Below are 14,176 nucleotides of genomic sequence, written 5' to 3'. Positions count from 1 at the left end.
TCGACCACTAATGTATTCTGATTTCATCATATTTTCAGTCAGCCGAGCTATTTTAAAAGGTAAAACAGCAGCATTTGTCTTAGGAGGGTTATTTTTGTCTGCTTGCATCTGCGAGTTCATGCTGGAGTCAGAGCAATATATTATTCATATTGAGTTTAGAGATCAGGATTGAAATTGGAGTTTGTTTTTAGGGATTACAAAGTATAGAGTCATTTCTGGTACCACAAGCCTCTCTGTCCCTAATCGCCTCTTATTGGACTGCCAAAATATTTTGTATCTTAGTCACACATATATGCATGATCATTGACACTGGATCAGCAATCCCTAAAAGGGATGCAACAACACTATTTAAAAAACAGAGTTTATTCGTGTTTGGCATGAACACATCATGGTTTTATCTGGGGCCGCAAAAGGACAGTTAGTGACAAAAACCAAAAGTGTGTAATAAATATGTATGAGATGATAAATTTGTGGAATTGCAATCATAGACTAAGACTTGAAAATATACTGTATGTAAATGTTTATGTAAATTATCGCAGTAGAGTTGATGAAAGCCGTTGTTCTTCTCTCTCATGCAAACTCCAGAGCAGAAATGACCTAGACAATGTAAGAGTGATGTATATGAAGGCAGGAAAAACACAAGCACTGCATCACATTAACGTGAATATGTTCAGTAAATGTTCAGCATGATGAAGGATTTGTATGAAAACTACAATTATATACAATGCCATATTTAACAGAGAATCAAATTAATTTCCTGTGCAAGACATTCTACAACTGGGTAAACATTCTGTGGTATTCATTATGTAATTCAATAACACAATTCTGTCCTCGAAATGTCCTCTAATTTTCCACTTGTTTTTCAATATACATCCTCCTTTTTGTTTAGAGTTCCTTACAGATCCCAAGGACACCTCCACACCATTTGTCTGTTACAGGCCACAGTTTTGCTGCAGTTCAGTTTGAAAAGGATGGCCTGCGGGCTATTCTAACCACGTTATATGTATTTAGTCCTGGTGCATCAAAACCAGGGGACAAACCCCGCTTGTCAAACATGTAGAAGTTAAATAGTTGTCCATCCTGGGCCTCCAGGGACACGGAGGCGGTGCTGACCCGTAAAACACAGGGGTACTCCTTCTCAAACACCACCCTGAACACCCGCTCAACCAGGTAGTTGAGTTTGATTGTCCTGTACTTCTCTGGGATCAGCTCCTCGATCTGTGGCCCAAACTGCTGCATGATCAGAACTCCATCTGGTCCAGCTTTGATCTCATAGAAGGTGATGTTTCCGTAGGTGAAAAAGCCGATGTAAGGATCTGGGTTTGGGGGGGCGAAGAGGACCTTCTTGGCCTCCCGGAAGGCTTTCTCTATGGCTGGGATGATGTGGCTGTAGGCCTTGCTGACCACATCCTGGCTCTGGGACCTGCTGCCCGCCATGAGCACCACCAGGCCCAGCTTCAGTCTGGGCACCAGGGAGAAGGTGGCCGAGTAGCCGTCCAGATCTCCGTCCTTACGCACCACCTCATACCCCAGCTGCTCGTTCACCTCCCACGGCGTCCCGGTGCGGTTGGCGAAGTAGTCCTTATCGCACCTGAAGAGCGGCGTCAGCATGATCTTCAGGGTGTCCGGCTCCAGGAGCTTGCGGTGATAGGCGCCCAGCAGCATCATGGCTAGCTTGGCCAAGTCCGCCGCTGTGGAGAACATCTGACCCGAGGGCCGGTACCAGCCCAGGTCATAGAGAGGGGCTGGCTGCCCGCTGGAATACACCCCCACTGCCATCTGGCTCTGCAGCCCGGGGGTGATGTCGAACCCAGTGTCCTCCATCCCCAGCCGGTCTAGGATGTTGTCAGTGATCCAGCGCTGATAGTCGATGCCGATCACTCTCTCAGCCATCACATGAGCCAGCAGCGAGAAGGCAAGGTTGCTGTAGTGGCACCTAGAAGAGAACAAGTGAAAGAAATATAAATATCAAGTTCACTAATGTAGAAAATGTGAGACAAAACATCTGTATATACCAGAGTTCAAAATTGTTAACTGTGTACAACAGGCTGAAACTGTACCAAACAAGTGAAAAATGTTGTCCCCCACAAATGATGCAGGCACCCCTTGGGCCAATTAGTAACAAGATGCATCATCCAAGAAATGAAATTGAAATTTTGACCTTTAACTATAGCACCCAAATCAGGCCAATCAGTGTCATCTTTGTCAACGCCAGAACAAAGTGCCAAAATGCATCATCCCTTTCGAGATTCGACAAAATTGCACCAGTAGTGTCTGAGATATCACATTTGATTTTTAAGATTTTGACCTTTAATTATAGTTCCCCTATTAGGCCAATCAGTGTGTATTTTGTAAATTCTGGAACACAGTGCAAAGATGCATCATTCCTCCATGTTTTGGCAAAATCAGACTAGTGATGAGATTTCACCTGAGGTACAATGTTTGGACGGATGCAGCTCAATCCATATTCCCAATTTTATCATGTGGGGGACAATAAACAGACAATATTTACTGAACACTGACAGAGTGGTGGCGTCTATACATTTTCTTTACCACAATAAAAATGTAAATGTTGAAGTATCTGCAAAGCATAACAAATCTTACTTGGTGCCTGGGTCTGCGACTAGGACGTCATCTTGTAGTAGGTTGATAGCAGATTGTGTTTTCCCTTTCCAAAGCAGATTTGTCGCCCGGAGTCTCCTGGGCAGGCCTGGGAAGTAAAAAAAAGAAAACAAAAGCAAACATAACTGATGAACTGTGTGTACAGTATGTATTAGATTCAAACATTACTACTTCTTTATCTCACTTTACTTTACAGCTCTGCACTTTTTACCATTTCACTTTGTTGGTTTAATCCCCTTTAACTGGTATCAGCAATTTATCAGTATTCCTGCTGAAATGACAAAGTTTCTTGAACAAATAGATTATCTAGCTCACCCTCGACACCTCCGTGATGAAACCAGACAAGGTGGGAGATTTAAAGGTTCATTATCCTCAGGAATCCCCCTCATCTTGATTCAATATACAGTCGTATAAGTATTACAAAGTGAATAGCCATTTGAGATAAACAGACGCGTGTGAATGCATGACCACAGGAACTAATTTGTTCTGTGGATACATCGTTGTTGAATATGAATAACTCCAGCATGTCATGTGTCTATTAGGTGACATAACAGCTTAGATTCTAAATGTATCCTGCACTGTTACAGCTATCCCTTTATCCCTTGCAATCTGTACAGTACATACTGGCATGCATACTGATTTCTTTTTATCTTGCTTGTTAGTAACAGTTGCTCAGCGGCCGGTCTCATTGATCACAGCAGACACTTCTGACGATAAGCACAAGCAGCGATAATCTCCTAGACATTATCTGTTACTGTCAATACGAATTGCAGACAAATGTACATTTCTTTTCATGTTTTTTGAATCCCAGTGATGCACCGGTGGGTCCTGGGCAGTAGGCATGAAGTTATGTGATTTTTTTTTATGTGATTTGCAACAACAACCTCATTAATAAAGTCATTTCTTCAATGCATGCAGGAACACATTTAAAGCTGCACAGGGCAAATCCGTGCATTGGCAGATCCAAATGGCAGCGAGAGGGAATTTTTAAAATAAATTTAACTTCAATACTCAAAAATCATGTAACGTGTCGTCACAGTATGCTCATGTTTACCAACCCTGCCAGTCTGTGATTGCCAAAGGATACTAAAAGGGACAAGAGAGGCAAAATATCTAACATTATATCTCATAATAACATAATATCTTACATAACGTTAACTGCTGTAAATGAAAATAATGGTGAAGTTTAACAATTCAGCAATTTCCTGGGGATCCCTTGGAACCCTCTCAAGGACCCCTGGTGGTCCCCGGACCTCACGTTGAGAACCACTGGTTTTAGGAGACAGATTGTATTTTGCTCTTAAGTTTCGATCCGTCGCTTGCTGTGGGCGAAGAAGTGTCCATACCAGACACCAGAATTTAATTTGAGCAAATAGGGTGAATCCACGGCGTCTATATTAGAGGAGATGGGACGCTGTTCTCTATTGCAGCTCTACTTTGTGATTTTGGCTGATAGGACAAGTGCATTTTTACATAAAAATCTTGCGCAGTGCAGCTAATAAAGGGCATAAAGGAAATACATTGCCATATCTGATCAATTAGATCTCAAACGTTCTGTCTTGGTTGTCTTTTTTGGAAATTTAGCTAAACTTGAAGATACTAAGTTGCTCAAAAGCACCCAGTGAAGCTACCTGAGAGCTGGCTGGCCATCCTGCGCAGGGTGACGGAGGAGGAGCGGATCTGAACCTCGCCGCTGTCCAGAAATATCAGGCCGTCTGTCACGTATTTCAGCTCCGAGTCTCGCGTCTTCCCCAGCGGGTTTTTGATGGTGAAGTTCTCCACATACTTCTCCAAAGGGTCGTCTAAGGAGCCGATCTTCCCGTCCTCCCACAGCCTGTACAGCATCAGCGTCGGGAAGATCTTGGACAGGCTGGCAATTCTGAAAGACAGATAATAAGTTTGTGAGTATCCACATATTGGCACACTCCTGTAAAGTTCATTAAATTGGCTGAAATGTAATTTTTGTTGCATGTTTTAGTTGCTTTCAGTGCTGTGCTTGTTGTTGATGGTGTTATTTATCCATTATGCTATTTGCTGTCTGCAGATCGTTATGTGTGTCCGTCAACATTACAGTTTTTATGTTTTCTGTTGCCTTCTGTAAACACCTAGCCTTCTTATCTTGTCTGCGTGCCTTGTGTGTGTGTCCCTTTTCCCCTAATTCCCCATCAACAGGCATTTTGCCAGACTGTCATTGGAAAAGGGAATTTGTTCTTAATTTACTTGCCTGGTTAAATAAAGGTTAAATAAATAAAATAAACCAAAATATGTACAAAATATGTATTTACATGATTAATTTGTGTTGTTAGTACAGTCATGATAGAGTTGGATTGGAAGACAGAGACAATAGCATGAGTATTTATTATTCTGTATTAGATATACTGTAGCTATGCAGTAGTTATTGACATGCAAAATACTTTGTTCCAGTCTTGGATACAGTGGCTTGGATAAAAAGCTATGAAACTCTTTTAGATAGTCCTGATAGATAATTTGGACATAAAGATGGAGGACATTTTGAAACAATTTTTTTTTAGAAAGTAGAAAGTTAGACAGAAAGTTTCCTGCAACAAGCACATGGGTGGGTGCAATCTGCCCACAGAAAACTCTTAAGTGAATTTATACCATTGGAATCCATCTGTCACTCCATTCCATCTGTTTGTCTGTCAGCAGGGTCTCTCAAAAAGCTATGAGTGTTAGATTAGGGTTAGAACAGATTCAGTTTTCACACTGATTGGGCAAAGGGGGGCGTGGCAGTGGACGTGGCTTCTCAAAAATAGGCATGTATCTTCCGAACGGATTCAAATAACACCATCAGAAAATCTGCCAATTTTCCAAAACTTGGTCCAGTGGTAGACGGGCAGCACTCATGGCCACTGAACAGATATAGAGCTGATTGGCCATGTGGTGTTGTGATAATTGGATAAAATGCTTAAAATTGGCTAGAATTTGAACAGGCATGGAATTTGAAATGTCCCATTTCAGGTCCAGTCATTAAAATGTGTGTATCTCCTAATGCCTAATGGTAATAGGGAATGGAAGAAATTATTATCTCTTGGTGAAAATCTGACATGTACATGGAAGTGGCATCTTGACCATCTTGAACATGATTGCCAGTTGCAGCAAAAATGGCTAAATGTGGAAAAATGTCTTAAATGAACCATCATCCCTTTCAAGAGCAGCTGTGAATTCGACAGAGCTCTTACGATCTGAAAGTGCTCAGTGAATCTTTATGGATCCACCTATTAAAGTCAAATCCTCTCAGAGCGAAATGGGTACTTCAATGCATAGATTTTCCTTTTAGATGCTGCAGTTTGTAGTTTGAGCTGTCAGTTATAAGCACTTAGTTTGGGGTTATGAATGTATTCTGTCCAGACAACTAATTCTTAGCATTGTTTTAACCCAAGTAACAGATAGTTGGGATTTGCCATATGGGACAATAGAATGAGCATGAGAAACTTTAGACAACCACTAGAAAGTATTTGAATGTCAATTTAGTTTACTTTTGTGTGATTGACAACTTGCCTGACACTATCTGAGTTCATGCAGTAAACCCCAACTATCTGGTACTCCAAGCAGATGAAAACAAACATAAAGACCCAGGTCTGATTCTGTTCCCAGCTGTCTGCATCAGGAGAATTAGAAAATTCAGATAACACAAGACCAGAATGTGTCGAACATCACTCAAAGTGATGTGTTTTATGTTTCCAGCAACAGCGGTTTGTTTGGAATAAACAGAAGAAGAACTGGGTAGTTAGTATGAGCAGCGATAGCCACCATGGCTGAACAAAGAAAAGAACGCCACCTACAGAAACTCAAACTGCATCAACAGAAAATCCAAAGACATCACAGTACTGGAGACACTGTTTGATTGACAGGTGATCTCTGGGACGTGCAGTGCAGAAACACCACAGCAATGACCACTTATCACCAAAGATATCACTCAAAAAAAACACAACAACTACAAGGATCCAGCAGATTACTACTTTAACCGATAAGACCAGTGAAGAAGAAATTCTTATTTGCAATTACATGAATGACGACTTTGCAAAAGACCACAGTGCAGTACTCACCTGTAGATTGTGTACTCATTGGGCGGGCCGGACAGTGGATCGCTCCCATTCCTTTTTCCAAAGTTGCCGGTCCACAGGACGGTGTCGTTGAAGATCACGATGGCTGACAGAGAGGGAAGGCTGATGGGGTTGACGCTCTGCCGAAGCAGCGTGTCCACCTGAACCAGGACAGAGCAGAGCAGGAGGTGAGGGGGTTTCCATTTTATCCATTTTAGATTTTTGGGGGAGTTCAGAGTCTCTAGGGAGTTCAGAGTTATAATGGGTTTCACACTTTTCACAGTTTTCACAGTTTTCAAGTCAAGTCAAGTTCATTTGTATAGGCCCTTAATCACAGCTACAGTCTCAAAGGGCTTCACAACACCCACATTATGAAAACAATAACTGACACCCCCCCCCCCCCCCCCCCAATTAGAGGAGGAAGGAAAACTCCTACAAAAAACGAAAAAAAAAGAAGAAACCTCAGTCAGTGAGCACACAATACACACAATAAATCTATTTTTTGACTGAAACTCTCCAACATTTCTCCGTCTACTGTAAGGAAAGTGGATTGTTTACATGACTTGACACTTTTCAAACCGATATTACAAAGTGCTTTACACAAGAAAAGACATCAAAAAAAGGTCAGCAAACGGTGTTCAACACAAAGACTGCAACAGCACAGAGCAATGTAACAGGCACTTAAAATACCAAACCAAAAGGAAAATAAATAAATATAAGTGATGGGGAGGAAGACACAACATCATCAAAGCCATAAAAAGTCTTACAAATGAACATTTTTTAGCTGACACAAGGATTATTTCCTCTATCTAATGCTTTGAATCCATCATGAGAAAAGGTACATCATGGATGCAAACAAAAACGTTACTAATGTCAGATGGGTGTTTTGATGATACTTTCAATGAGGATGTTTGTTTGTTGAAAAGCCATCTGGAGAGTGAGATGCTGATGCCTCATAAAAGTTATAAAAGTTACAGACAAGGATAAAGTGGGAAAAGCTATAAAAAAAAACTTTCCATTGATTATGCACTGTGCACTTTGTGTCCATTCAACAAATAAAATTTCATTCTGGTAGGATGAAAGTTTTATTTTGTTCACCTGTGCTGCTTCTCCTTGATATCTGTATTAATAAGAAACAGATGACAGCCCAAATTGGCCTGATACATCTATTTTCAGAAGGTTTTCAAACTATTATCCCCATTCTACTGCTCTGTGTCTGCATGACATTATGGTGGTTTGTTTGATCCGTTCACAGTCATCAATTATTTAATCAGTTAGACCTCGTTTGCTGTAGAGATGAAAGATAGAAGTAAAATATCAGAAGGTTCAGAAGATAGCAAAGGCACAGAATAAACTAAAAAGTAACTGGTCTGCCCAACTTTAATCAGCGAAAGTGTCCTGCTGATATTCATCAAACTATTCATCCACAAAATGCAATTATGTCCTCATTACTGATTTAACTATTTTCACATTCTCCTGTGAGCACTAAATTGTTGGTGTGTCATTGTTTTGTGTTTGATGGACTGTGCAGAGTGGCGCCTCCCTGCAGACAGAAACACAACCTTTGATCAAACAGAGACACACTTTCTCATCAACTGTATCTTTAATCTCCTTCTCTCAACCGTAACTGCCATTTGGTGTGAAGGATTATCACATCCAGAGTGTTCATTTTCCTCTTTGGTGGACACGATAGAAAAACATGACCACAGATCGAGGCACTGCTCTCACCTTCTCCAGGGCCTCTTTCAAACTGGGAATGGGATGCTCCAGTGGGAGAGGCTCGGGGAAGCGCGGACACATCCTCTCTGATTTGGCGTTGCGACCCATCGCTTCATCTGGCAGCGGACGGAAAATGACAGAAGCAGAAACCGGGAGAGACAGAGGGGCAGAGGGAGCGTTGAAGGACAGGCCACTGAAATTCCCACTTGAGATTTGATAGAATAATGTATGGATGGCATGACAAAAAGGCTAACACAATGGGGTATAATTGCCTGGCTCAAAGCTACATTAATTCTCTCTGACTCTGTGATGAGCCCCGTCGATCTCAAAGGATCCAATTTGACAGACCGCGCTAATGTACAGCTCAGTGATCAAATAGACTCATTCTGGTCCTACTGTGAACTCTGGATGAAGGGGGATATTTCAATACATTCCATTGTGGCACGAGGCGAGCATTTGCCTTTTCATTCCCTAGAGCTAATGTAGATGAACAATGGGTGTATTATATGAAAAGATGGATTCGTGCTCATTGAAAGATCTAAATCAGAACATCGAAAACAATATCTATATACTGTATATATTTTTAATCTAACAGCATAGTAAGTTAGATAAAACTTTAATGATCACCGTGGGGGGGAATTGGGTCAAAAGAGTTAGATTCAAGAATACTGTATGTGTAGTTTGAAAAAGAAAAAAAAAAACACCATCAAAGTTATTTTGTCATCCAGTTTCTCAATGTAGCTTTTCTTTCCGCATTTGAAATTTCAGGTGACGTTTCAAAATTTGGAGGGATGACGCATTTTGGCTCTGTGTTCTGGTGTTTACAGAATTGGTGAATTGGCATAACTGATACAACTTCAGCAGGTAAGATCTGTGAGGCTGCACTGAGACAGTTGCTCTGCTCCTCGCTAAGCACAGTGAAGATCGACTTTAGGAGTGTAATCCAGTTCCCACTTGCAAGAAGAACTTAACGGTAATAGGATTTCACAGTCTCACCTACACGCCAGCGTAGGAGGCGCAGAGATTCACCTCATTCGGCTGCAAGAAAGTAGTCTGTTTTGTACTTTTGTATTTTCTTGGAAAATGTTATCAGATTTTGAATTATTTAAGAAGATAACTGAATGTTAAATTGTGTCCTAATGATAAAATATAAATACTCCAACAACAGATTCAACAGTCATTCATCTAATATAACACTGTTGTCAAGTGAAAACCCAACTCCAATTTTAGTGAATTTCATGTTTTAACTTCAGTTGAAACAAAATCCAATTAAACTCAAAAATGCATGATGGGCAAGCTAAGATCAAGGCAGTTTTTCTTGATATTTTGGTGATACTAGGTTTTCCCCCGACAGCGTCAATATATTTCTGTGTTTTTTCCACCGCCTGTCACCAATGGCGCCGGTCTTACCTGGCAGTAACTTTGGCAGGTGGTACTGCCAGAGGAAGCATCCCGTCATCACCAGCGACAGCAGCAGGAAGAACACCAAGCCCAGCTGGGTCCATTTCACCTTCATCCTCTTGGCTTTAGCGAGTCCGTCTAATTTAACCGTAGCAGCAGGGGCAGCCACGGCAGGAGTTGGCTGGAATACAGACAGACAGACACAAACAAACACACAGTGGGTTAGTGTGCCTTTTCTCAAGACACCAATTTCCTATTCATGGTTTCTCACAGCCTCAGAGCAGATATTCCCTTCCGGTTGATATCTGTTGAAGAGCCAGAAACCCCCGTCACCGTGTTCAGTACAAAAACATTCCCAGCTGCGCTTAAGAGTACTCACCACCTGATGCTAATGCTTCACAAACAGGAGGAGGGCGGACTGGACTACCAACGGAAAACCAATCTTCTTATCACTCAGTCAACGTCCCAACCATCTACTCAGGACTAGTTCGACTGCATAAATAACTACCAGAGCCCCAAAGGCAGCGACCGGTCTTCCATGGCAGTTTTCCTGACCAGCGGAAAGGCACAGACATGGACTCTCCCATCTCGGATTTCTCACCGACTGTGCTGTAATCCCGGGCCGCCGGCGCTCCGTCTCTCACAATTCAATTTCCTCTCCTGCAGCCACGGGCCTGTGACATCATAATCCCCAGATTTACTCCACCAAAGCCCAGCTGAGCGGGAGGGGAAATCTTAATCTCTAATCCCTGTGAATCAATTCACTTCAGTCCGGTTTCGCCTGCTGGAACCCAACGCGGCGTCGACACCGAGCCGACGAAGATGGCGCCCACTCAGCCAACACAAGACAGGTTGAGACGGGGTGATGGGGTGAGTCTTGGGCCACCTTACCCGAACGCATAAGCCGGAAAAGTTAAATCACATGGGTGCACCCGTTTTGGATCAAGTGGATGACTGAATGAAAGAGAATTTGAGATGCTGAGGGGAATTTAGATAATGACACAGGATCAGAGGCAGCAAGGCAATCTCCAACTCTCGGTCCCACAGCAGCAGCTCACTCTAGTAACAAACTGGCAACCGACATGCAAACTGCACAAAAACTACAAAATCCAATTTATCTGCATGTTTTTTATTTAAAAATCAGAATTAGAATCTGAATCAGTGACATACATATGAGCACAGGGACAACAGCAGCTTGTATACTGTGCGAGGGGATATTGCAACACTCTGGGAATTTACTATATTAAATATTCAATCACATTCGGGCAGCATGGCACACTGACTGACTGAGGATTTGCAATCAGATGAGGCCTTGACTTGTGGCAATATGCTGGTGTGGCCATTTCCATTGGGAAAAGCAATAAAGACACAGGGAGGGAACACTAGTAACTGAAATTACCAACAAATGTGCAAAGTAGCAACTGGGAAATAGAAATTTAATGTTTGATCACTGTGCTCCGAGATTTCTCTAGATTGCGTTTTCGAGATTTAATATTAAAAATGTCACTAGTGTTACAGTAACTACAACTCTTCCGGTCTGTGTCACAGATAAGACATCAAATTAGTGTTGAGCTACAAACGGCTTCTCATTCAATGTATCCGAGAGATGAATATAAAATTAAAGCGGTGCAATAAAAACATTTTAATTCCTTTAGTTTAATAACACAAGAGTTTTAACAATAATAGTAACGTGACACTTTTTGATCTTGACGAGGAAATTGTCAAGATCAAAATTTGATTTCCCCCTCCACAGAGGACAGAGGTCAGAGGTCAGGCTCAGATGCAGAACAGCAGCCCTGGAGCTGGAAGGGACTCAGTATTTTGCTCAAGGACACTTCAGCAGGGTGGAAACCAGAGCATGTGAGCGGAGTGGAGTTCAAACTCTGCTCAACCGCTCCAGGCCTCAAGCCCCCGCTCCTCTTCGACTTGGATCAGTTGTGTTTGACATCAATTGCTTGAATCAAGTAGTAATCATTTCCTATTTTTGATGATTTTTTTGATTAATGACATTCATTTAGTTAGTGATAGGTGTGCAAGAACTTGTAAAGATGAGATATTGGACCCGATTGCAGAGAAGACACCAAGGCGTAACTGTGTGTTTGATTCTATTGACTCAGCAAAAATAAACAAAACTACTGCCAAACAGAGCAGGACTAACCTAAACTGAGGAGAATGCACACTCGTGACTGCAGAGAAAACAACAAAGAATAGGCTACAACTACTAAAGTGCATTTTATAGTCAAACATAATGTAAACGTAAAGTAAAGCGTGAATGTAAACAATGCGTCGGCAATTACATTACAATTTTTACATTTCTGCATTGATGTGCAAGCAGCATGTTGTTGAAATCCCATACGCAGGGTGGTAGTGTTTAAACAAATCATATCGCACCAAAATGAAACACAGAATTAGAGAGGAAGAGGAAGCAGACATGGAGACAATCACTGGTAAAAACAAACATGGAGGCGACTATAGCACTGCAGCTGGAGGAATGGGATGAGTTGGACCAGATAAATCTGAGGGGTCGTGAGATGATTAATGGGAGAGGAAAGAAGAAAAAACAAAGTTCTGATACACAAATCTGTTTTCAGTTTTTGGACTTTTTCTCTAATCTTTGAGTTTTGCTGAAATATTGGATAATTTGAACATTTATTGAAATGAAACCATGTGAGGTTTAGAGGGAAAAATCACTATTTGATGGAGCTGTTAACAACTCATAGACATCTGAAATGTGACCCCGACTTCACACTGCTTTTTGTAAAAGCCAAAAAGGTTGGAAACCACTGGTTTAATCTTTAACAATGTGTTGTATTTTAAAAGCTTGTTATGTTATCCATTGTGTCAAATCTCCATCTGAAAAGTAACTAAAGCTGTCAAATAAATGTAGTGGAGTAGAAAGTACAATATTTCCCTCTGAAATGTAGTGGAGTAGAAGTATAAAGTAACATCAAATGGAAATACTCAAGTAAAGTACAAGTATCTCAAAATTGTACTTGAGTACAGTACTAAATGTACTTAGTTACTTTCCACCACTGATCACAGGTCTGATACTTTGGTGAAATATTTTGCACATTCCGTTTTGAATTCATCAGCTGGTTGCTTATCTGTGATCTTAACGTTAGCATACAATAAATTACATGTGGTGTAGAGAACTAGGACATTCTGTGCGGAGTGGAGCAGAGCAGGATCTTAAAAGGCACTCCTCGCTCAGATGAAATTATGACCGCTTCACTTCCGCTCCCATGCTCTGGTGGGAACTTGACAACATGGGGGCTTGAACCCAAGTCCTCTAGCTGAAGCTCAGTCTCTCTAGTCGCTAAGCCACCTTGACACTCCTACAGTATAATCTGTATATCATAGCGGCTTAAAATCGATAAACTAACGAAAATCTTGCTTAATATAGCTCTTGCCCATCATTGGTTACATACCCCCCCGACTTTCATTCTTTCAGTCAACTTAATCACAAGATATTAATGGATGACATGGTCTCTCCAAGGCTCAGTAATGTATTTCGATGGTTATAGGTATAATGATGCGATATGGGCAAATAATGTGTGAAAGCAGGCTGGAGCTGATCCTGGTTGCGTAACCCAGTGATAGCCGGGGAGCACAGCAGCTGGCCCATTTCACAGATGAGCACTAAGGCAGACAAATGCACGCATGCGCACACACACACACACACACACACACACACACACACACAGACAAACACAACCTCTCTCTAACCACGAGAACAGTGTAGCTACTGTATTTTCTCTTTTTTTTTTTATAACTTTATTTAAAGAGTTTTATATTTATATAAACATATACACACATGAACAAACATACTGAACTTGCACGAACATAACCCCGCTTGTGTACTGTATTTTCTGTGTGTAATGCGTGTTTGTGTGTGTGTCTGTGTGGTTTGCACGCTCATTTATGTGTCTGTGTGTGCATCAGTTTCCGTGTGTGTGTGTGTGTGTGTGTGTGTGTGTGTGTGTGTGCATGTGTGTGCATGTGTGTTGGTCGGAGTGTGGGTGCCTTGTCTGTGTGTGTAGTAGATGCTTTTACCTGCGCTTGAACCCCATCCACTGAGGTTTCTCTGAGGACTTTACTCCCCGCCTTGCCCATGGTTTTACTGCACAGGCTGTAACATGAATAAGAAAAAAAAAATACAGTTGTAGTTTTCGCACAAAAGACCTGCAGGCATCATATTCATAACTTCAGTCTTGAAATGATGCAGGATGTTATCTATCTGGTTATCTTTCCTCATGTATACGCTCTTGTTTCATTCCTCCTTGATCAGAGAATAGTAATGGTAGCAACACTTGCAATGTATAAATATCAGCTGTAATGTATAAAGCCTAGAGGGACGCAGAAAAAGGAAA

The 14,176-nt window shown here is 41.6% G+C and overlaps 1 protein-coding gene across 1 annotated transcript; it reads right to left on the bottom strand.

Annotated features, from left to right (window-relative positions):
• Nucleotides 1–957: 957 nt before the first annotated feature.
• LOC139638203 (putative beta-lactamase-like 1) lies at nt 958–13,919 on the bottom strand. The gene is made up of 7 exons (XM_071512249.1): nt 13,860–13,919; nt 9,816–9,987; nt 8,415–8,521; nt 6,690–6,847; nt 4,254–4,501; nt 2,605–2,710; nt 958–1,936 (listed from the first exon to the last, which is right to left on the bottom strand). The coding sequence occupies exons 1-7, from the start codon at nt 13,917–13,919 to the stop codon at nt 958–960; spliced, it is 1,830 nt and encodes a 609-aa protein (XP_071368350.1).
• Between the last annotated feature and the right edge of the window lie 257 nt (nt 13,920–14,176).

Source organism: Centroberyx affinis, unplaced genomic scaffold, assembly GCF_046629955.1.
Source record: "Centroberyx affinis isolate AG114_WGS23_722 - 3 ecotype Tasmania unplaced genomic scaffold, CSIRO-AGI_Caff_v1 ptg006193l_1, whole genome shotgun sequence".
Classification (NCBI taxonomy): domain Eukaryota; kingdom Metazoa; phylum Chordata; class Actinopteri; order Beryciformes; family Berycidae; genus Centroberyx; species Centroberyx affinis.
Note: the sequence above shows the minus strand (reverse complement) of the source record. Positions and strands in the feature narration are given on the sequence as shown.

What these genes read in the sequence shown, in the direction of transcription:
- LOC139638203 (XM_071512249.1), bottom strand. Translation starts at nt 13,919, where the DNA reads ATGGGCAAGGCGGGGAGTAAAGTCCTCAGAGAAACCTCAGTGGATGGG. An exon ending in GATGGCCAGCCAGCTCTCAG is followed by an intron (nt 2,711 to 4,253) that starts GTAGCTTCACTG and finishes TTTACTTCCCAG; the next exon opens with GCCTGCCCAGGAGACTCCGG. An exon ending in GTCGCAGACCCAGGCACCAA is followed by an intron (nt 1,937 to 2,604) that starts GTAAGATTTGTT and finishes GTTCTCTTCTAG; the next exon opens with GTGCCACTACAGCAACCTTG.